General features: G+C 40.9%; 1 protein-coding gene across 1 annotated transcript in view; it reads right to left on the bottom strand.

Moving 5' to 3' along the window:
- atxn10 (ataxin 10) overlaps positions 1–18,724 on the bottom strand; it is a 113,788-nt gene extending 95,064 nt beyond the window's left edge. Inside the window, exons 1-5 of the mRNA XM_033037549.1 lie at positions 18,561–18,724; positions 15,349–15,546; positions 9,267–9,352; positions 5,432–5,528; positions 2,284–2,451 (exon numbers count right to left, since the gene is read on the bottom strand). Coding sequence (XP_032893440.1) covers positions 2,284–2,451; positions 5,432–5,528; positions 9,267–9,352; positions 15,349–15,546; positions 18,561–18,703 — 692 coding nt within the window. The 5' untranslated portion in view covers positions 18,704–18,724. The remainder of the gene's footprint in view (positions 1–2,283; positions 2,452–5,431; positions 5,529–9,266; positions 9,353–15,348; positions 15,547–18,560) is intronic.
- Positions 18,725–22,995: the final 4,271 nt, after the last annotated feature.

Here is a 22,995-nt window from a genome sequence, read left to right as displayed (position 1 = left end):
AAAATGTTTGGGCAGGAGATCAGCCCAAGAACAATGGTCGAATCACGATGAGAGCTGTCCCTCCCCATCCACTGCTGGAGAAGGTGGCTGCATTGTCTCTGGCCTGTCCTCTTGCAACCGAAGATTGACCAGGGTTCCCCAGGAAAATTAAATCAGAGGATTTTATTGTTCAGACCAATTACCAGTTTACAGATAATGATGTTTGCAATCAGCTAAGAGATGCAACATCAAGAAGTAGGGCTGATGTGTAATCTTGAAGGTGGATGAAGGGATTTCTTATGAGTGCATGTGTATATTTGTAAGGTCTTTGTAAGTAGGAGTGCTTCATAAGCAAACAGCTGGTGATGTTTCTAAAGATGACCATTACTTTGCGTACATCAGAGCTTCAATGTTGGCTGGAGTGGTATTGGTCTCAGTGCTCCGGAGACAATGCCAGAAATAAATATTTACTTTGCTTCCAAAATCTTTCATTAAAATGTATTTGTTAATACCAAGTTTTTCCTGCAATGCATTTTCTGATGAAAACGTAATACACAATGTTAAAACAAATACAGACACCCAACTTCAAAAAAGGATCATTTAGTGGCAAGTAGCGTATTGTCTCTTGAATGTTCCTGAATGAATGAGCCTGAAAACATAAAACCCTATCAATAATTGATAGGGTTTTATGTTTTCAGGTTCATTCATTTATTACCATGTTTACAGCCTATCATTCCCTGCACCTTTGGCACATTCACAATCTCGGCAAATTCACAGGCACACGTTGTTTGATATTCTCAACTTGGGGAGATAGAATTATGCTCTTTCGAGTCCACCAACTCCATTACATCACAGATGAAGTGGTCATGTTGAAAACTGTGGCACATACAGTGACCGTTCCTTACAAAATCTGGAATCTGAGCATTTTAGGTCAACTTTAAATTTTCGGAACAGTCCATGGAAAGGTGCATGACTGGAATTCTGCTCACAGATCTCAGTTATAACTATCTTTAAAAATCTTAGCCATTTTCAAAGATGTATTAATGGATGTGAGCCCTGATTTATTGGATGTGGCACTGTTGGCAAGGCCAGCATTTATTGCCCATTCAAAACTGCCCAGAAGATGGTAGTGGTGAGCCACTTTCTTGATCCACTGTCAGAGTACTTCAATGTAAGGGTACCACAATGTCTACAAGGGATTGTGGGACTTGTTTGCAATTATGATGAAGAAACTAAGTATTTACAAGTCGGGATGATGTGCGAATGGAAGGGAAACATGCAGGTAATGGCATTCAAGCATCTCAATCTTTTTGATGGTACAAGCTGTGACTTTGAGAGATGCTGGAGAAGTTTTGGTAAGTGATTGCAATGCATTATCTAACAGTGAACATTATAGCCAATAACGTACAAGTGGTTGACTGGATGTTAGGGTTCTGGATTTGTGTCAGTCAAGCAGAATTGTTATTCCAATTACTTATACGAATTATTTATTGGTAGAGACTGGACTATGGATCAAGTCTCTTGAGGGATAGTAGTATGTTGGACGCAACAGAAGATCTCTCTGCTGGTGAACTAGATGGTTTAGCATTTGGGAATTCTTAATCAATAACTCTCATAAACCACAAAGGAAGATCGTGTGCTTTTATTATTGGACAACTGGAAACTAATTCTGTTGATTTCTCATCATAATGTTACAATGGCTTGTAAGCAGGTTTTGTTTGTGTTTGTTCAGTTGATCAAAATGAAAAAATATACAGAGTTTAGCATAGATTGCCAGTTTCCAATTGCCATGACATCCAACATGGCTGCCAGAGGGTCTCAGCCGTCTCTCACTCCACAAGACTGCCAGAACTACAACATCCTTTTTTGTGGCACCTCAATAACAGTTTTTTTCCTTCATTGCTCTCTTCTTACTGGGCTATTTTGGGATAAGGAGGGTTGTGGGTCATGGTGTGCCTGTCTGATATTTTAAATCGATAGAATGACCAATGTAATGGGTTTATGCTGACATTTTCACTGGCTAGGAGTAATAGATTCATTGGGGAAGGAAAAAAATTCAAATGGAAAAGAGAATGTCAATTAAGTAACTTCACATCAATGAATGATAAAAACTTCCAGAGAATGCTTGGAATTCAGTAACAGAAACATTAGTAAATAGGCTATTAATCATGTACAGCACACATTAAAAGCATAGAAAAATAGACAATAATACTAAAGCTTCAGCAGATAGAATTGCAAACTGCACCAAGACTTCTTGCCCAGGGATCAAGAGAAAATGTTAAATGTTTCTTAAAAAATACATACGCCCAGTCCAGTTGTGGCTCTTTCTTGCAGATTTTTACAACAGTTTCAGCCAGTTTAATCCCTTTTGTATGGTTTAGTAGGTCTGCTGTTCTTTCGATGCTGAGGCAGGTAAACAGAACCATGCAGCAATAGGTAACAGTTTTCTTATCCAAATGATTCAGGCAATTCCTCAGGAAAAATTAAAACACAAATTTTAGACACAGGTCCAAGAAATCAGTCAATGCTACATGCCATATTTGCCAAATATATCGTAATTTATCAGCCTTGATATAAATAAGTTTGTTTCAAATCCAAGCAAAATAGCAATGAAGGAGAGACAATTATTTAATTTAAACTTGACAACAGTGAACAAAACGTATGTTTGTCAAATAAAGAATATCACCGAGTTCAAATTAATACAGATAACTTCACAATGGAGACAAGTAACTGCAGATGCTAGAATCTTGAGTAAAACACGAAGTGTTGGAGGAATTCAGCAGGTAAGGCAGCATCTGTGGAGGGAATAGCCAGCCAACGTTTCGGGTCATAGAAACATAGAAAATAGGTGCAGGAGGAGGCTATTCGGCCATTCGAGCCAGCACCGCCATTCATTGTGATCAAGGCTGATCGTCCCCTATCAATAACCCGTGCCTGCCTTCTCCCCATATCCCTTGACTCCACTAGCCGCTAGAGCTATAGAAAACGTGACACTTGGGTGGGTCGTGACACTTCTCCAGACCCGAATTTCGTGAATTTCTTTAAGAAGATATGTGGATCTATTTCCAGAAAAGTATGTCCTTCTGAAATCAGAAGTGTGACAACATATGTCTTTCACAAAATGCAACAATTCCTTGACCCTTCCACCAAAGGAACTAAACATCCACCATCATCCCGTTCACATCCTTCATCATTAATATACTTTCTACATGTTTCCCCAAAGCCTTCTCTTCTCTAAAATGGTTACAGCTTCTCTAAAAAAACTTTATAGCTGTAGTCCTTCATTTCCAACAACCATTCTTATTTTTTTTTTCTGGAATCTCTCCGAATGCTTTCACATCCTTTCTATAGTGTTCATACAAATTCACAAAATCTTTTTTTTAAGCTTGTGTACAAAATACAGAAATTCAAATTAAGGTAGCAAATTATATGTAGGGCATCTGAGAGAAATTAGCAACTGCATTACTTTTCAAGTCAATAAAGTGAAATTTGTTTCTTGATGTGGGTAAAATTGGGAAATAGATACTGAACAGGGAGATAGCCACAAATCCAAAACAGTAGGTATTGGGCAAGCTTTTGCAGGCAATGGTCATATTTTATATCGTCAAATGTTTAAAAGCCAGAATATAAGGCATGCAGGCTGCAGGTTGATTCCAGACACTGGAATGTACCGCCTGAGGAATTTTCAAATATGAGATGTGATACACCGTGCCAAAAATGAAGCAGTTACGGTACATCTTCATCATAAGAGGTCAGCTTAATTCAAGTCTAGTTGTAAACTGAGTCATTATAAATTCAGTCATCACAGTAATTCTGTAGCTGGTAATTCTCACCATCCTCTGCCTCACCTCAAAATAAAAAAAAGTGCTGATGTAACTCAGTGGGTCAGGCAGCATCCCTGGAGAACATGGAAAGGTGTTGCTTTGGGTTGGTGCCCTACTTTCCAGATTTACCAGTATTACCTGTGGTTGTCAGGGAACTATTAATGGCCAGTGATCGTGGTTACTCTCTTTGCAAATTATGTACTCATGTGATTGGATGTTGTCTCTACACACAGTAATTGTTTAAACCCACACCGGCACTAGAGTTATTATTATTCCTAAATAGAAACAAGGAACTGCAGATGCTGGATTACAAATAAATACACAAAGATCCATCTGAAGAATCATAACCCGAAATTTCACCTATCCATGTTCCCCAGAGATGCTGCCTTACCCGCTGAGTTACTCCAGCACTTTGCGGTTTTCTTTGTAAACCAGCATCTGCAGTTCCTTGTTTCGGGTCGAAGAGGATCTGAAGAAGGGACCCAACCCAAAAATATCACCTATTCATGTTCTACAGAGATGCTGCCTGGCCCGCTGGGTTACTCCAGCACTTTGTGCCCTTTTTTATACCTATAGTGTACATGTTTGAGGCTCTCCTATCAGATTTCTGTCCCTGACGCAGTAGTTTAATATTCCAAACTAAACATGTCTTCTCAAACAATGCTCCTGTAATTTTTGGTACATTAGACAGACCACCTTCCTCCAATACCTGTCCAACCTTGCTCCAGATCAAAGGGACTGTGCTTACATGTTTTGCATGCCTTTCCCGGGGATCTGTCCTTATCCCAGCCCCTTCCTCATCTGCAGGCAGCAACTAAGTAACATTGTCCACAGCTGTGGAGTCAGCTTTCACTTCCATGCTGATGACATTCACCTTTATCTCAACTTTCTCCCACATCACAAACTCCAAGAAAGGTGTTTAACCTCAAAGTTGAGCCTCAAGGCAACTCAGAGATGAAAAAGGAGATTAACAGTTGAGGTGGGGGAGGGGGGGTTGATGGGACGAAGACAGACAAAAGCATGGAAATGAAAGAATGGATAGATATGGGGTTAGGCAGGTATACCTGTTAGGCAGGTGTCAAAATACAAAAGGAAACTCACTCTGTACCTGGGGACATTGAATCTGAGATAAACCGTGTAAAGGAATGGGACAAGGATGGAAGCTAGAGCCAAGCCAAAGGTAACATTAGGAAATTGGGAGGGACTGAGCAACAATTTCTGAAAATGTACAAATGTTGTTGGGTTAAGTAGAGGAAACAGTTGAGGCCTGATGCTACCAAGAAGATCAGAATAATTTAATCAACTCCATCAAACCATCCAGAGATCCAGGAGAACAATGAGCTACGGGGCTGTTGACATAATCCCACATGACATCATTAAAGTTATTGTATGGTCCTGAGGCAACATGGAAATGTTTTATAGAGCCAATGAGGGGGGGGGGGGGGGGTAAACTGATTATTCTGGAGACTGAAGATATTTATTTGATTATTTTTTCCCTATTCCTTTATCTTCTTCTTTCTTCCACTTTGAAGAGCAAATCCAAATCCATGAAATAAGGGGCTTGGCTTCTATGCTGAATCAAATATTGGATCAACTGGTCATACATTTAACATAAATATAACACTTACAGAAATAGATCTGGAAAGGCATTTTTCCAAATGACATCCTTGGTTTCTTCATTGCCAACTGCCAGATTTCCAAGAAACTGTAGGCCACATTGAAAAGCTGAGGAAAATATGATATGTTTAAAGAACAAATTCAGGAAATGAAAAATTCTTAGAAGTTAACAATTTGGATAATAAGGAGGACTTGCAATACGACCGGTTTTCTAAAATCAATTATACCAGAAAAAATATGCAATAGAAATCATCAAAATATAAATAAACTGTTAATAATGTGATGCAGTACAAAGTTAAAAAAAATATTCACATTATTCATTCAACCATTAAGATCATATTCATTGCCTTCGTCCTTGACAATCTGTGATCAACACCAAAAGAGAATAATTGTTATATTTGAATTACACACATGAAAAATAAAAGAAAGAAAAAATTGTTTTCTCTTTTCTTGACAGAGCAAGCAGGAACCCTGCATTACTGCTACTGAAAAAAGAGCAGCTAAATTTAGCTGCTGGAACAATGATGGGCAATTAAATTGCAAAATGGAAACAAGGAGGCTACAGAAGGCTATAAGAGGCTCAAGAAAATGCAGATGCTGGAATCTTGAGCATGAAACAATCTGCTGGAGAAACTCAGGTTTGAAATGCTAGGCTTGTATCTGCTGTAGTTTAGATAGCGAGACAGGGCTCGATTGATACATGTAGAATCCTGGGAGATCTTGGCATGGTGCATGTGAAGAGGATAGTTCCTCCTGTGGGACAATCCAGATCTATGGGTCGCTCATTGAAAATAAAGGATGACTATATAAATACTTAGATTAGACCTTAGGTAGAGTAAAAGGTGAGTATACTGGAATGGTGCAGTTGCCTGGAATGCAAGATTGGCCATTGTGTTATTAAATGGCACAGCAGGCTCAAAGGACCATGTGGCCAACTCCTGCTTCCAATTGTTATGTTCTTTTGAATATTAAAATACAAGGAGAGGGTGCAGGAAGATACTTGGTTAGAACAAACAAAAAAAAAGGGGGGGGGGGGGGGGAGGAGGTGGGAAGTATTCAGCACCACAAGTTGAATGGCCTGTTTCTGCAATCTACGACAGGCTAGAATCCTGGCGGGTAGTTTACTTGAAACCACATTTCACAACCAGTTTGTATATTTATGCAATAGGTGTTACCAATCATATTTCTTTACTTTGCATTTAATTAAATCTTCCATTATGTGGTAACTTTGCCTTCACCGATATGAATCATATTGTAAATACAACTGCAATTGTTTGTATTGAACGGAGATCTGTCTAGACAACACCACCACTTGAACCAGATAGCCGAGGAATAAAAGTGGCACTGTCGCCAGCATTTGAAAAAACTACAGTAAACAGAAATGATTGCATTCTTTGGTTCAATTTTAGTGCATTTTTTATTGCTTCAAGATTGCTTCCACATCCAATGACTAAACCTAAAATATGTGACATATTTCTACTGATGGGTTGAGTACAAATCATTTTAGTAAACCATCCATATAACAAGACCACTAAACCTCAATTCAACAACCAGAGTAAAGCCAAAGAAAAAATAAATTTGATGCGGATAACAGAACAACGTATATCATTCAAAGAATTTAGCAAGTAGAACAAATCAGCTGGCTAGTGCAAATGCACAAAATTCCTGATAGGATCCTGCACTCTCAGAACAATTATGGAATTTATAATAGACTAAAGACAGATCTAGAAAGGTACAACCCTTATAACATGAATTACTTGGGCATTTCAAGTATAAAGCAGGTTTTTATGAATCTAGACACAAAAATCTGGAGTAACTCAGTGGGTCAGACAGCATCTCTAGAGAAAAGGAAAAAGGAGAAGGTGACGTTTCAGATCGAGACCCTTCTTCAGACTGAATGTAACTTCCATGAATGTAACTTGGCTTAAGGTACTCCATCCTGAAAAGAATACAAACATACTACTGAATTACTTCTGAATATTATCCAAAATACTGAGGCACCACACTCAAGAATTGGTGACCTTACCTTGTGCTTTCCAACTGTACCTCGCAATTACAGGTTTTTTTAGAGTTTTACCAGGAACATGCTCTCAAATTTATTTTGAGAATTTCTAGCCATTGTATTTCAATTGGTTTCTAACATTGTGAAAAGCAATACAAATAAATTTCCAACAAAAACATTCTACAAGGGCTAATTTGGTAATCATCTCGGGCATCAAGGGTGGAGATGAGCTAGATTATCAAGACATGTTTCACCAAAAAGTGAAATAGCTTTTGTGGCTGTTCAGAAACAGCATCTGCAATTCCTTGTCATTACAAGCAATATTGATAGTTTACTACAATCACAAATTTCACACACATTATGTACAAGGGTATAAGATTTGCAAGGTACTTTGTGGAGGGATTAATTCATAATGAGTCAGCAACAGTTTTCCTTGAATGAACTAAATTATACTACATTCAGTGAGGCATTCGAGAAATATGGTAAAATGATAGGATTGGGCAGTTAAATAAATGGAGTTATGAAAAGGAAATCTGTTGAAATTGCAAGATTGATGGTGGATTATGGTGGATCTTCTTTCAGAACAACAAGCTGGAAAACACATAACACCAGATTCAAAAACAGCTTCTTCCCGGCTAATATCAGACTCTTGTACTAGCCTCTCACAAGCAACGGGATGTATTTCCGATCCCCCAATCTACACCATTGAGGACCTTGCACTTTTTTTTAAATCTGCACTTTCTCAGCAGTTGTAACACTATATCTGCAATGGGTTTCCGTTTTCTTTGCACTAGTTCTCGTACTCATGCATGATTTTTGATTTCAATCATGTGTGGATGCTATTTTTTAACCTGGATAGCACGCAAAACTAAGTTGTTCACTGTATCTCAGGACACATAACAAAAACCCACGTCAATAAACCACTACCAAAACACTAAATGCTGGTGCGTGTTGGATCTTGGGTATGCTGCTTCAAAAAAACTGACCATCAAACAGGCATATAGGAAAATAATTGTAATAATGCTCACAATAGCACAGGAGTTGGCGATAAAAATTAGCTAGCCATGCAGCAATTATGCAGAGTTTTCATAGGATCTGTATACCTTTGGTCCAGATCCAAGAAAGGATATATTTGCTACCGAATCGGTGTAAAACAGACTTCGGGGTTTGATTTTTATTTTGGGGTAAGGTTGCGTGAGGAAAGATTCAGTAACATTTATGTAAATGATAAACTTGAATGTAATCTCACTGAAATGATCTTGAGTTTGTTTCAGAGAGATTAATAGATTAGTACTAATCTAGATTTGGGGGAGAAAATCCCATTGCAGGCTAATTTGTTTTTTAGTTTTTTAGAGATACAGAGTGGAAACAGCAGTTCGGGCCATCAAGTCCAGCTGGCCAATGATCCCCATACACTAATTCTATCCTACACGCAAGAGACAGTTTACAGAAGCCACTTAACCTACAAACATGCATGTATTTGGAGTGTGGAAAGAAACCGGAGCACCTGGAGAAAGCCCACATGGTCACAGAGAACGTACAAACTCCATACAGACAGCACCTGTAGTCAGAACGTATCCCGGGACTCTGGCACTGTAATGCCCCTGTCCCACTTAGGAAACCTGAACGGAAACCTCTGAAGACTTTGCGCCCCACCCAAGGTTTCCGTGCGGTTCCCGGAGGTTTTTGTCAGTCTCCCTACCTGCTTCCACTACCTGCAACCTCCGGCAACCACCTGTAACCTCCAGGAACCACACGGAAACCTTGGGTGGGGCGCAAAGTCTCCAGAGGTTTCCGTTCAGGTTTCCTAATGTCAGTTGACATGCATGAGTGGAGTTTCTTACCTGCTGACAATGTATCACTCTGGAAACCTCTGAGCTGGTGAAGAAACTGGAGAATCTGAATTGTTGGGTCTATCAGGCCTACAGTTCTGAAAGATAAAACAAAAGACCAGCATATGAATTAGAGAAAGGGTACATACCTTGATACTATTTTCTCCACTTGAAAAATATCCTAGCCCACCCACGTTTGCTCCTAGAACTTCAGTAACGGTAAAAATAAATATGCTGTAATTAGGAATATTTTCCATTCTATTTACCAACTCTTAGGCAAATCAATCGGCATCATAATTTGCACTCATCACAAAGCTGCACAACTAACGCCACCGCAAGAAACTCCAATAAACTTAATCACACAAACCAACCTCTCTCCTTCGCGACTCCATCGACGCTTCACACTGCCTTGGGAAAGCAGTCAACATAATCAAGGGCACAAATACCCTGGTCATCCTCTCTTCTCCCCTCTTGCGTTTGGAAGAGGACACACAACCTTGAAAGCCAGATACTAGAACAGCTGCTTCCCCGTTATCAGACTCTTGAACGGACCTTTCATATGCTAAGGACCCTGATATTCTTCAAATCCTGAAGAAAGATCTCGACCCGAAACATCACAATCCATGTCCTCCAGAGACACTGCCTGACCTGCTGAGTTACTCCAGCATTTTGTGTCCTTTTGTGTATTAACCAGCACCAGCAGTTTCTTGTTTCTTCACAGAAAGGTTGAAGCATGGCGACCTTTTGGACCATTGAGTCAGTACCAGCATTACAAATGAACAATTAACCAGTAATTCAATTGTCTGCAAAAACAAATGAATTATTTGCAGTATGCAGTATGCATATTTACACATGGTTTGGGAAAAATCCCGGGTCGTGACAAATCTGATAAATGTGCAAAACAAATGGAAAATGAAACTAGTAATTGTTTTGCAGCTCTGATAAACTGCCACCAAATTAAGCAATATGGACAAAAGTATTTTTTCTTAAAATGTTATATTTGCTATTATTCTCAACAAGAGACTGATTTTATGGCCCCTTTCATAAAAATCTTGCATGAATATAGTTTTGGGGAAGCTTTTTGACGCAACTCTGAAAGACTCTGCCGCCATTCAAAAGTCCATTGAAGACCTTGAAACCTGGCTCACCAAAGTCGACAAGTCAGGTCTGCCTGGCAGATTCAAGGCCTGGATCTATCAGCATTCCATCCTGCCCCGAGTCCTGTGGCCTCTGCTGGGAAGATCAGTGGCTTTCTCCGCAGGTGGCTTGGCCTTCCCCGCAGCCTCAACACTGCAGCACTGTATGGGACCAGTAACATCTTGCAGCTCCCATTCTGTGGCCTCACGGAAGAGCTTATGGTGACGCTAACAAGAGAAGCTCTGCAGTACAGGGATTCCATGGACCAGAAGGTGTCCCTAAGACTCAGGGGCAAGGAGAGGCACGGCCCAGGGGTAAGGAGAGGCACCATCTAATCCAGGAAGAGGTCCGAGCAGGTGTGGAGGAAGAGCGTGTGAGCAGGACGGTGGGGTTCAGGCAGCAGGGCGCGTGGACAAGGTGGGAGAGCATACCGCAGCGCAAGATCACTTGGTCAAACATCATCCAGGCAGACTTCCAGCACGTCCGGTTCCTTGTCCAAGCTGTCTACGATGCCCTACCAAGCCCAGCAAACCTCCACATCTGGGGCAAGAGCGAGACACATTCCTGCCCACTTTGCTCTGGAAGAGGATCATTAGAACATCTCCTCAGCAGCTGCCCAAAGTCTCTTGGGGAAGGTCGCTATCGGTGGCACCATGACCAGGTGCTCAAGGTGGTTGCTGAAAGCATAGCCACTGCCATCAGTAACAGCAAACACCACCATGCCCCAAAGAAATCAATCACTTTAGTTAAAGCTGGAGAGAAGCCGCGACCACAACCAAAAACAAGGACGGGCCTCCTCTACACAGCCACTGACTGTGTGTCGATCTGGGCACACAGCTGAAATTTCCACAGGACATCACAGCAACATCACTCTGGCCAGACATGATCATCACCTCTGAAATGACAAAACAGCTGATCACTCTGGAGCTGACAGTGCCCTGGGAAGAGCGTATTGAAGAGGCTAACGAGAGGAAACGCGCAAAATACCAGGAACTGGTGGAGATGTGCCAGGGCAGCGGCTGGAAGACATACTATGAGCTCATAGAGGTGGGCTGTAGAGGCTTTGCAGAATGCTCACTCTGCAAAGTCCTCAACCAGTTGGGCATTACGGGCTGGCAAAGAAGAGGGCCATTCAATCCGCAAACGATGCCGCAGAGAAAGCCACTAGGTGGCTTTGGATTAAGAGGGCTGATCCATGGGCGGTTGCTGCTGGGACGCAAGTTGGGGCTTGATCAACCCCGGCTGGGTCGCCTGGGCGAGGGTGTCTGATGTTGTGAGACCCGAAACACCCGATGACCCCAGGTCACATCACTGAGGATGCGTCCCAGCGCATCTAGAAGATGTATCTTTCACATAATCATAACTTTTTAGATAAATTAAAAACAGAAAATTTCGAAAAACAGATTTCGACATCTTGCCAAACCTCAAACCCTGTACAATTGAACATCGACCATGTGGTCGGCACTGTATTTTTATTGTTCACACACATTCGTCAAATTCCCATTTACCCTCGTTGTGGCTGAACAGCAGTTAGTGGCCTAAGTACAGATCAAGTAAAAGATTTTATTACAGAGCAAATATCAAGACACAAATGCACGATATGAATGGTATTAATATTGCAGAACTACAATGGAAATGGAATCCTATATATAAAAATAAAGAGCATGAAAATAGTCACTTTCATTCATAACCATGAACGTATTTAATGAAAATGTAACAGCTCGATATAAATGTTACTGGGGGTTCAAATACACTGCTAATCGTGGATGTAATTCATATCCAGAAGGCAAATTATTTTTCAATATTCTAGCTGTTTTAAAATGGTTATCATCAAACTGATGTAATTATGGATCCCGAAAGCAACTGTCATGTCTTCTACCATCCCTTTTTGATCCCCTTTTAAGAATGAGTATACAATATACTGGTCTCTATAATGCTGAATTCAGCATTTCTAAAATAATGGAGAACAATATAAATATTCACTCTCTCTAGTTTGCTCATCATTTCCCCAGACTGATCCAGTACTTGTTTCCAGTTGTTCAAAAACATCCCACAAAAATAGATGTATGGGAATTTTTTTGTACTATCATTCAAAATTAACTACTTTAGATTGTTTTCCGTCACTCTCACATTGAATAACTGATTTGCTTTACTTTATTCTAAATCACAGGCAATGTGAGTTGGCATAAAGCAATAAAAAAAATAATAACTGCCATCATGACACACCCAATCTACCAAAGTGAATGAATGCAATGAACTACATAAAGCTGGAACTAATCACTTTCTCCATATGGATTTGGGTCAGAAATATGGGAATAAAATGTTCTGCTTGGTAACACTAATTTCTACTCTGAAACAAAGCTGCAATTTTGCTTGTACTTTTATTCTTTTTATAACTATTCTTTCCACTCTGTTGTAAATTAACACAAAGTGCTGGAGTAACTCAGCAGACCTTCCCTGCTGTTTATGCCCTTTTGTGTATTAAACAGCATCTCCAGTTCGTTGTTTCTACAAATAGGTAGAGAACTCTTTCCAATCTTTTCCTCCATTGTAACATCATGCCCCATATATAAAAATAGCTACCCTCAACCTTCTCTCTTGTCCAGTGAGAAGAAGGGTCTCAACCTGAAACATCGCCGGTCAATTTCCTTGACAGTTACTGCCTGACCTGCTGAGTCCCTCCAGCATTTTGTATTTTCCATGAAACAAACAGTGAGCCCAAGGTGTTTTCTACTAATGCTTTTGTAATTATACAATGCACCTCCACATCATTGTCAGATAACATTGCCGTTAACATGGTCTAATATCTATTTCTGAAAGTACTTGCTGTGACTGGAAATAAAAAATGAGGAATTTACAGTGCAATCAACATGTTAAGAATGGTCTAAATTACAATCAAAGCAAGAACAAATCAAGGTCGACACAAAATGCTGGAGTAACTCAGCAAAACAGGGGGCATCTCTGGGTAGGTGACGTTTCAGATCGGGGCCCTTCTTCAGACTGATTGCAGGGGAGGAGAGGGGGGGAAAAATTGGAAGAGAGAAGAGGGAGCCGGACAAATCACAGGCAGCAACAGATGACCTTGAGTGGCTCCTCTATCTTCCAATTATTTTTCCTTCCCTCCCCTACAATCAGTTTGTAGAAGGGTCACCTATCCATGTTCTCCAGAGATGCTACCTGACCTGTTGAGTTTCTCCAGTATTTTGTGTCTATCTTTGGTATAAAGCAGCATCTGCTGATCCTTGTTATTACTACAACTAATCAAGGTGGTAAGGCTGTTCCTGTTCTGCGGTGTGGATCTGCATTGTTTAGACAGAATGCTTAATTCCAAGGGAAACTTGGTTGCATTTTCAAACCACTATCTTGCAGCATATTAACTCAGTACCAGCAGCATTAACTCTCTCTAGTCATGTAACAGCAGATGAATACAACACAGCCATTTTGCAGCAAATATGTCAGCGTGTAAACTTGATTCTGCCTAAGCACAGCATGGATGTGGTTCTTTTCCTTACTGATTTCACATCTTAAAGCATAGCACGAGTGCTTGAGGCACCCTACTATAAAACTGGATTAGATTACAGATATCTTTTAAGGCTAATGGGCCAAAAGTGCAGGGCTAAATGTGAATATCCTCTTTCTTATCCTTGAAGAACAAAGCATAACACGATACAACTGCCAGTCTCAAAACTTTTGCACCAATAAAATAAAAGGCAAAAACTCACCAGGATTAGTCCAAACTCCCTAAACACAAGATGAGAATTTATTTCGCTCCAGCAATAGAATTTTCAAACCATTTATCCCTGAGAATTATGGAGACAAACTTCCTCAAATTAATCATCCATCTGCCAAAACCATATTAACATTGTCATTGCACAAACAATGAAAAGTGTGCATATGCCACTTCCACATCAAAACTTATTTCAAGGTTTAGTTTGATTTAAAACCTTGTATGCTAAGCATGACATTTTATTTGACACCTCAACCCAATGAAGTCATGAGCTTGGATACTGGTTTATAAACTTCCGACCTAAGGGCCTGTCCCACTTCCCCGAATTATTCACGAATTCTCCCGAGTTTTCTCCTTGATTCAAACTCACAGAATGTTCGTAACGAGTCCGTAGGAGTCCTTGGATATATCGTAGCGGCTCGTTATGCCAGCCGTAGGTACTTGGGGCTATTTTTTTACTCGTGGAAATTTTTTTATCATGCTGGAAAAAACGTCCCGACTTTCCTGATGCCTCGAGTACCTACGATATATCTACAGACTCCTACGGCCTCTTACGGACTTGTTACGAACATTCTGCGAGTTTGAATCAAGGGGAAAACTCAGGAAAATTCGTGAATAACTCGGGAGAATTCGTGAAAAACTCGGGAAAGGCCCTTTACACAGTCATACTGCACAGAAACAGGCCCGTTGGCCCAACTTGTTCATACGACCAAAATACCCCATCTAAGCTAGTACAATTTTCCGTCATTTGGATCATATCCATACAACTGACCAAATATCTTTAAAATGGTGCTTTTGTACCTGCCTCAACAGCTTTCTCTAGAAAGTCATTCCATATACCCATCACTCTCTTTCTGAAAAATATGCCCCTTTAAATATTTCTCCCCTCACCTTAAACCTATGGCCTCTAGGTCTTTATTCCTCAACTCTGGTGAAACATTCTGTGCATTCTCCCTATCTATAACCTTCATAATTTTATACATGTCTATAATATCACCCTCCATCTCCTGCACTCCAAGGAATAAAGTCCCAGCTTTCCAAACATCTCCCAATAGCTCGGCCCCACAAGTTCTGGCAACATCTTCGTAAATCGTCTTTGCAATCCTTCCAGCATAAAGGTATCTTTCTTGTAGCAGGGTGATCAAAACTGAACAATACTCCAAGTGGTACTCATTTACATGTTGTGTCAATGCATAGCCTACCAGACTTGCTCTATTCAAGTTCAATTACCTTATATGAGACTGATTCTTGACACATTGTATGCAGGCATTTCTGAGACATCGGAAGCACTCAGCAGTAAGTTGCAAACACGTTTCATATTGTTCATTCTTGCCACTTTCAAAATTCTCATTGATGACTTCTATCGCAGCCAACTGCCTTGCCAGTATGTCTGCAAATATTTCAAACACCGATTGTGTGGCTTCCTCCCTGAAAGAAATTGTCAGACATTATATTCTTCAGTTTATTAAAATATTGTACATGTACAATACACCCAATCACTGATGGTGATGCAGAGAGGGCAAGTAGAACAAAAAACAGAAGGTGTCAAAAAAATATAACATTCCAAAGAGGACGTAATACTGGTGGGGACTGCAAAATTCAAATGATAGGAGACTGTGGATTTAAAAAAGCGATATATAAAGGACTTTGAGACAGGACAGAGGTTGAATGGCAAAATAAATTCAGGGTACATTCAGCTGGAGTCAGTAAGGAACAATAAACCATGAGGCAAGGAAGAAGAGAAATGAAGTGCAGTCAAGCTGAAGGAGTGAGTAAAGGTCAGTGGTGAAGCACCAATTTGCATTGAGCATGGAAGAGCCAGGCAAAGTTGTAGAAGTGGAAAAAATTAATCTTGAGAATGGAAAGATTGTGAAGTAAAATTCAGCTCAGCGTTACACTTGAATGTAGATGAAAAAAGCTACAATCCAGCCACTGTGCAATCTTAATAGACTGAAAGCTAAAGTTTTTTGAAGGGGATCAAAAAATGATAGCTTAGGATTTAAGTTGTGACATACAAAAATCCCCTCAATCTTTCAGATTTCAGTGAGATGCACAGAGTTTCCTCCTCATTATAAACATTGTCAGGCTTTTCAAGGATTCAGGAACCATATACTGTTAGACACAAGGATCTGTAGATACTGGAATCTTGAGTCAAGCATGAAGTGCTGGAGTAACTCAGCGGGTCAGGCAGCATTTTTGGAGGCACCATTTCAGGTCAGGACCCTACTTCAAACACCACCTTCATGTTTCACCACTGACATTTATTCATTCCTTCAACACACCTTACCTGAAGAAGGGACCCGACCAACAAAGGTTGCCTATCCATTCCCTCCACAGATATGGACATAGAATGCCCAAAGATACATTGAGGAAATGTTTTTGTTATCAGCACAGTGGATAACCAGTAGCTCACAGCTTCAAGACAGATTCAATCCTGACCTCCAATGCTGTCTGTGTTAAGTATACATATTCTCCTTGTGAAATTTCACCCAGATTGTCCAGTTTTTCCATGTCTCTAAGGCATGCAGGTTGGTAGGTTCATTGGCCACTAGTGTGTATGTGAGTGGTAGACACTAGGAGTTGCAGGAAATGTGAAGACACTAAAATGGCAAGAATGTAAAAAGGAACTTAATGGTCAATGTGGACGCAATGGGCTGAAGGGCAGAATTATACCACATGATTTCACATGTTTATATACCACATTTTTTTTTTTTTTTTCACACAGAGAGTGGTGAATCTCTGGAACTCCCTGCCACAGAGGGTAGTCGTGGCCAGTTCATTGGCTATATTTAAGAGGGAGTTAGATGTGGCCCTTGTGGCTAAGGGGATCAGAGGGTATGGAGAGAAGGCAGGTACGGGATACTGAGTTGGATGATCAGCCATGATCATATTGAATGGCGGTGCAGGCTCGAAGGGCCGAATGGCCTACTCCTGCACCTAATTTCTATGTTTCTATGTTTCTATGAAATAAAAGCAACAGCGAGTCATATCCATGCAATTACGTTGCCTTAGGTTGTGTTCAAAATCCTACAGGACATAATTCTGTCCACTAAAGTCAGAATGGGTGGGTAATTCATGATAGCTAAACAACAGCAACATAGATGTGGTATACCATGAACACAGTGTCCCACAAAGAGGGGCTTGCTGGCAACAGGGAAATATATTTTGGTCTACTGTCGCATTGCAGTCTGTGATTTGGCAGGTGTTAAGCACAGGATTGGTGAGGAATATGACCAGTATCCCTCCAGACCAACAAATCAAATCTGTCTTGTTATAGGATGATTTCACGAAAGGTCACTGGAGCATAGATCCTCACCCACGTGGGGTACAAGCGTCACTTCCGGTACATGTTAGTGATGCTGAAAACGCGAACTTTCACACCCGTTAAAAACCGCGAAAACGGCCCGTTTTTGAGCTGTAAATAACTGTGCCAGTCGGGGTGACCGTGAGGCCCAGTTATCTAACTTTACAGTCCAGAAGATAGATAAAAACGAAGGTAAATACAAGAGGGAGCTGAAGGGGCAAAAACAGCGGAAGTGGTTAGCGGACATTCGCCGTGGAGATATAAAGATCGAAAATATCGGGAATTATCTCGTTTGCTCACTGCATTTCATCAAAAGTAAGGCATTATTGACGTTTTATCTTTATTCATTTGTTGTATGAAAAGTTTTAAAAGTGAAAAATCCGTCAGTAAAATTGCAAAATCGCCCATGGTTCTCAGGTGGGTTTTAACATGCAAAATGAAAACGCTTCTGAAGCTACATTTACCATTTAAATAATCGTAAACTATCAATGAGATTTGAAATAAATCTTACTCAGATGCAAGCTAAGGAATGGGATAATTGTCAGTTTTCATTTTGCATGTGACGCAGTGACGCAGTTGGATTTTGCGGTCACGTGGGTGAGGATCTATGCTCCAGTGAAATCACCCTATACCCGTGCCTCCCCACTTCGGATGTTCTGACATTGTTTACGGTCCATCATGAGTCCCAGCAGTTAATTTTTTTGATCAAGCTTCCAACAGCTCCAGTCTGTTGCGGCAGTTAACAATAACTACCTTGGTCAAGGGACAACCATCCACGCACACATCCGCCCCAAAGTTTCAAGTAAGCCTTTGTCTCTTTGAATGAGTAACGCAGACCAGGGCAACTGAACCCAATCACAGATGACTTTAGTCTAAAGGATAAATCGACTTGGACAAAAACGTCCCGACAAACACGTCACCTATCCATTTTCTCTAGGGATGCTGCCACACCCACAGAGTTACTCCAACACTTTGTGTCTTTTTTTGCAAACCAGCATCTGCAGTTCCTCGTTTCTAATTCTATGCGATATTGCCTATTAGTAAATAACATTCTCTGAGTTAGAAACCCGTGTTTCGGTTTAGTCATAAACACAGAATGGTTCTTCCTTGTAATAAGTTCAGCCTCCCACTAACGCACCTATTCTGCTGCTCCCTGAATGCTCTTGTTAAATTCTGGATCGGTGTCATGACAACGGCGGGCAGCTCCTCTCCCCGGTTGCCTGTGAAGAGCTGGTTTATTCCAGCCGCCAGCGAAGGCACCGACTGGTTGGGCGCCGCCATCTTACCTCGCGGCGCCGCTCACGCAAGGCACCGCCCCCGTGGCGTTTGTGTGCGCGCGCGCCAACGTTTAAAGTTGACCGCGCGCCCAACTGCACCCAGTCCAGAATGAAAGGGCGATGAGGAAGAAGTAAATACACACTCTGAGCCCCACACAAAGCAAACATTAAGAACACACTACAGCATTGTGCTTATTTCTGTCCAGAATAAGCCCACACAAGCAAATTGGACAACAGCACCTCATATTCCTCTTGGGTATTTTGGGGTAAGTTTAAGGTGCAAATAATGGAAATTCAGTCCAATTTACAACCCAACAATTGGTTGTTCATATTGCAGCCCAATGTGAATGTTAATGATGAGAGGAACTGCAGATGCTGGTTTAAAAAAAAATCACGCTCAAATTGCTACAGTAACTCAGGGTGAGGCAACATCTCTGGAGAACGTAGATACATTTCAGATTGGATCTTTCTTTAGACTGAAGGGTCCCAATCCATGTTCTCCAAAGATGTTGCTCCACCTACTGAGTTACTCCAGCACTTTGTGTCTTTTCTTGATATGAATGTTGAATATTCCTATTGCAGATAACTAATTTACAAATCCCCCTACCCTTCCCTGTGCCCCACCTAGAAGCACATCCATTTTTCGCACTATGCCTATCCCCTTCCTGTTCTACCTATATTCCTCATATTTCATACCTCTTCTCTCACAACCCTTGTCTCCTCTTCATCTCTGAACTTTGTCCACCCATCTAAAGGTATGAACATTGAATTCACTAATAAGTAATACCTTCCTTACCCCTTCTATTCTTTCCTCTATCTCCCACCCTGGTGTGCACCAATTTCTTTGACTATCCTGCTCCTCTACTGTAAAGTTACATTAAAATACTAGAACAAGCCAACCTGAGGCAAAGACACAGGTTGGTCTATATACGGTGACCTCCATAATGTTTGGGACAAAGACCCATCATTCATTTATTTGCCACTGTACTCCACAATTTGAGATTTGTAATAGAAAAAAAATCACGTTGTTAAAATGCACATTGTCAGATTTTATTATTTTTATACATTTTGGTTCCCCCCCCCCCCCCCCGGTTTCAGGGCACCATAATGTTTGGGACACATGGCTTCACAGGTGTTTGTTATTGCTCAATTGCCTCCTTAATGCAGGTATAAGAAAGCTCTCAGCACCTAGTCTTTCCTCCAGTCTTTCCATCACCTTTGGAAACTTTTACTGCTGTTTATCAACATGAGGACCAAAGTTGTGGCAAGGAAAGTCAAAGAAGCCATTATGAGACTGAGAAACAAGAATAAAACTGTTAGAAACATCAGCCAAACCTTAGGCTGACCAAAATTAACAGTTTAGAACATCATTAAGAAGAAAGAGAGCACTGGTGAACTTACTAATCGCAAAGGGACTGGCAGGCCAAGGAAGACCTCCACAGTTGATGACAAAAGAATTCTCTCTATAATAAAGAAACACCCCCAAACACCTGTCCAACAGATCAGCTTCAGGAGTCAGGTGTGGATTTGTCAAGGACCACTGTCTGCAGAAAACTTCATGAACAGAAATACAGAGGCTACACTGCAAGATGCAACTCACTGGTTAGCTGCAAAAATAGGATGGCTGGGTTACAATTTGTCAAGAAGTACTTAAAAGAGCAACCACAGTTCTGGAAAAAGGTCTTGTGGACAGATGAGACTTGTATCAGAGTGATGGCAAGAGCAGAGTATGGAGGAGAGAAGGAACTGCCCAAGATCCAAAACATACCACCTCATCTGTGAAACACGGTGGTATGGCCTGGGCATGTATGGCTGCTGAAGGTACTGGCTCACTTATCTTCATTGATGATACAACTGCTGATGGTAGTAGCATAATGAATTCTGAAGTGTATAGACACATCCTATCTGCTCAAGTTCAAACAAATGCCTCAAAACGCATGGCCGGCGGTTCCTTCTACAGCAAGACAATGATCCCAAAAATACTGCTAAAGCAACAAAGGAGTTTTTCCAAAGCTAAAAAATTGTCAATTCTTGAGTGGCTAAGTCAATCACCTGATCTGAACCCAATTGAACATGCCTTTTATATGCTGAAGAGAAAACGGAAGGGGACTAGCCCTCAAAACAAGCAGGAGCTAAATATGGCTGCAATACAGGCCTGGCAGAGCATCACCAGAGAAGACACCCAGCAACTGGTGATGTCCATGAATTGCAGACTTCAAGCAGTCATTGCATGCAAAGGATATGCAACAAAATACTAAACATGACTACTTTCATTTACATGACATTAAAATGGAGGGACTATGCATAAACACTGCTGGAATTTCTACATGGTGAAACCAAAATGCATAAAAATGGCTTTTATTAAAATCTGACAATGTGCACTTTAAACACGTGATTTTTTTTCTATTACAAATCTCAAATTGTGGAGTAAAGAGGCAAATAAATAAATGATGGGTCTTTGTCCCAAAAATTATGGAGGGCACTGTTGTTAGTCTTAATCAGATGTACATGATTGTCTTCTCTTTATCGTAAATGTACATTGATAGGCCTTTAATAGAGTAAGTTAATAGTTGTACTTGAAGGGGAAGATAGGTGCAACAGGAAGAAGTGCAGGTTGTTTTTGTGCTGGAGTGAGGAAAGTGTGTTACACTAATGTATTAATCAACTGTTTGTTCACATTGAGCATGAATGTACAGCAAGTTCAGAGGTTGGGGTTTCAAATTTCATGAACACTCTTTTTTTGTTATACTGGCTGTGAGAATGCACAGGATTTTAACAGGGGCAGGGCAAATATCGTTAATCTACTTTAAGGTGTCACAGAATGTTCATGGTTTTAAGTTTGTCAGTTTTATCATTTATGTGACACCTTGATAGACACTTGCCGGGTTAAAATTGTTATTGTCCTTTGCTTGAGCGGTCCTTTAAGGCCAAGTGAAGACTCAATATTTTTACTTCATTACTTAATACTTGAATACAACAAGAAGCCAAAAATGTGGGAACTCGTGCTGACTCAGAAGAAATCTACTCAATTCTTGCAATCTGTTACTTGTCTGTGATTGTGCTTATGTATATTATTATGAATTTTACTAGATTGTATACAGAACATCTTGGTCCATGTGACAATAAAATAATAACAAGTATAATTATAACTAACTAAAAATGATACTTCCCCTATTGCAATGACGCAAGTAGTATTGATGATGGTTGTGGATGGATGGGTTGATTTTTGTTGTGTTGTGGGGTAGAGCAAACTCCATGATTACCCAAGTGAACACGTGGTATTCTTCAGGGTCTGAAAAAGACCCCTGACCCAAAATCACCTATCGTGGAATTTCATATTTCTATAGAGATGCCGCCTGATCCGCTGAATTACTTCAGCACTTTGTGTCTTTTTGTAGAGGGAAATAGAGACAAGATATCAAAAAGCATTTGCCTGTTTTATAAATGCAGATTAATAGTAGTTAAGAAACTTGGAAAAATATGCAGAGAATTTACAATCTAGCATATTAAAAGGTGTGTACATAGAAACATAGAAAATAGGTGCAGGAGTAGGCCATTCGGCCCTTCGAGCCTGCACCGCCATTCAATATGATCATGGCTGATTATCCATTCAGTATCCTGTACCTGCCTTCTCTCCATACTCCCTGATCCCTTTAGCCACAAGGGCCACATCTAACCCTCTTAAATATAGCCAATGAACTGGCCTCAACTACCTTCTGTGGCAGAGAATTCCACAGATTCACCACTCTGTGTGAAAAATGTTTTTCTCATCTCAGTCCTAAAAGATTTTCCCCTTATCCTTAAACTGTGACCCTTTGTTCTGGACTTCCCCCACATCGGGAACAATCTTCCTGCATCTAGCCTGTCCAACCCCTTAGGAATTTTGCAAGTTTCTATAAGATCACCCCTCAATCTTCTAAATACTAGCGAGTACAAGCCGAGTCTATCCAGTCTTTCTTCATATGAAAGTCCTGCCATCCTAGGAATCAGTCTGGTGAACCTTCTCTGTACTCCCTCTATGGCAAGAATGTCTTTCCTCAGATTAGGAGACTAATGGCATCTCTGTGTGGTATCTCAGCTGCACGGAGGCGGAGAGGAGAGCTCTTCAGCGCGTCGTCAACAGAGCGCAGAGGATCATCGGGACAGAGCTACCAGCCTTGGAGGGCATCTACCACACGCGGTGCCTCAGGAAGGCCCTCAGCATCCATAAGGACTCATCACACCCCTGCCACGGTCTGTTTCAACTACTTCCCTCCGGCAGACGTTACAAGGCCTTCTACGCCCGAACCTCCAGAC

Source organism: Amblyraja radiata, chromosome 19 (genome assembly GCF_010909765.2).
Source record: "Amblyraja radiata isolate CabotCenter1 chromosome 19, sAmbRad1.1.pri, whole genome shotgun sequence".
Lineage (NCBI taxonomy): Eukaryota > Metazoa > Chordata > Chondrichthyes > Rajiformes > Rajidae > Amblyraja > Amblyraja radiata.
This window is presented reverse-complemented; position numbering and strand designations above follow the sequence as displayed.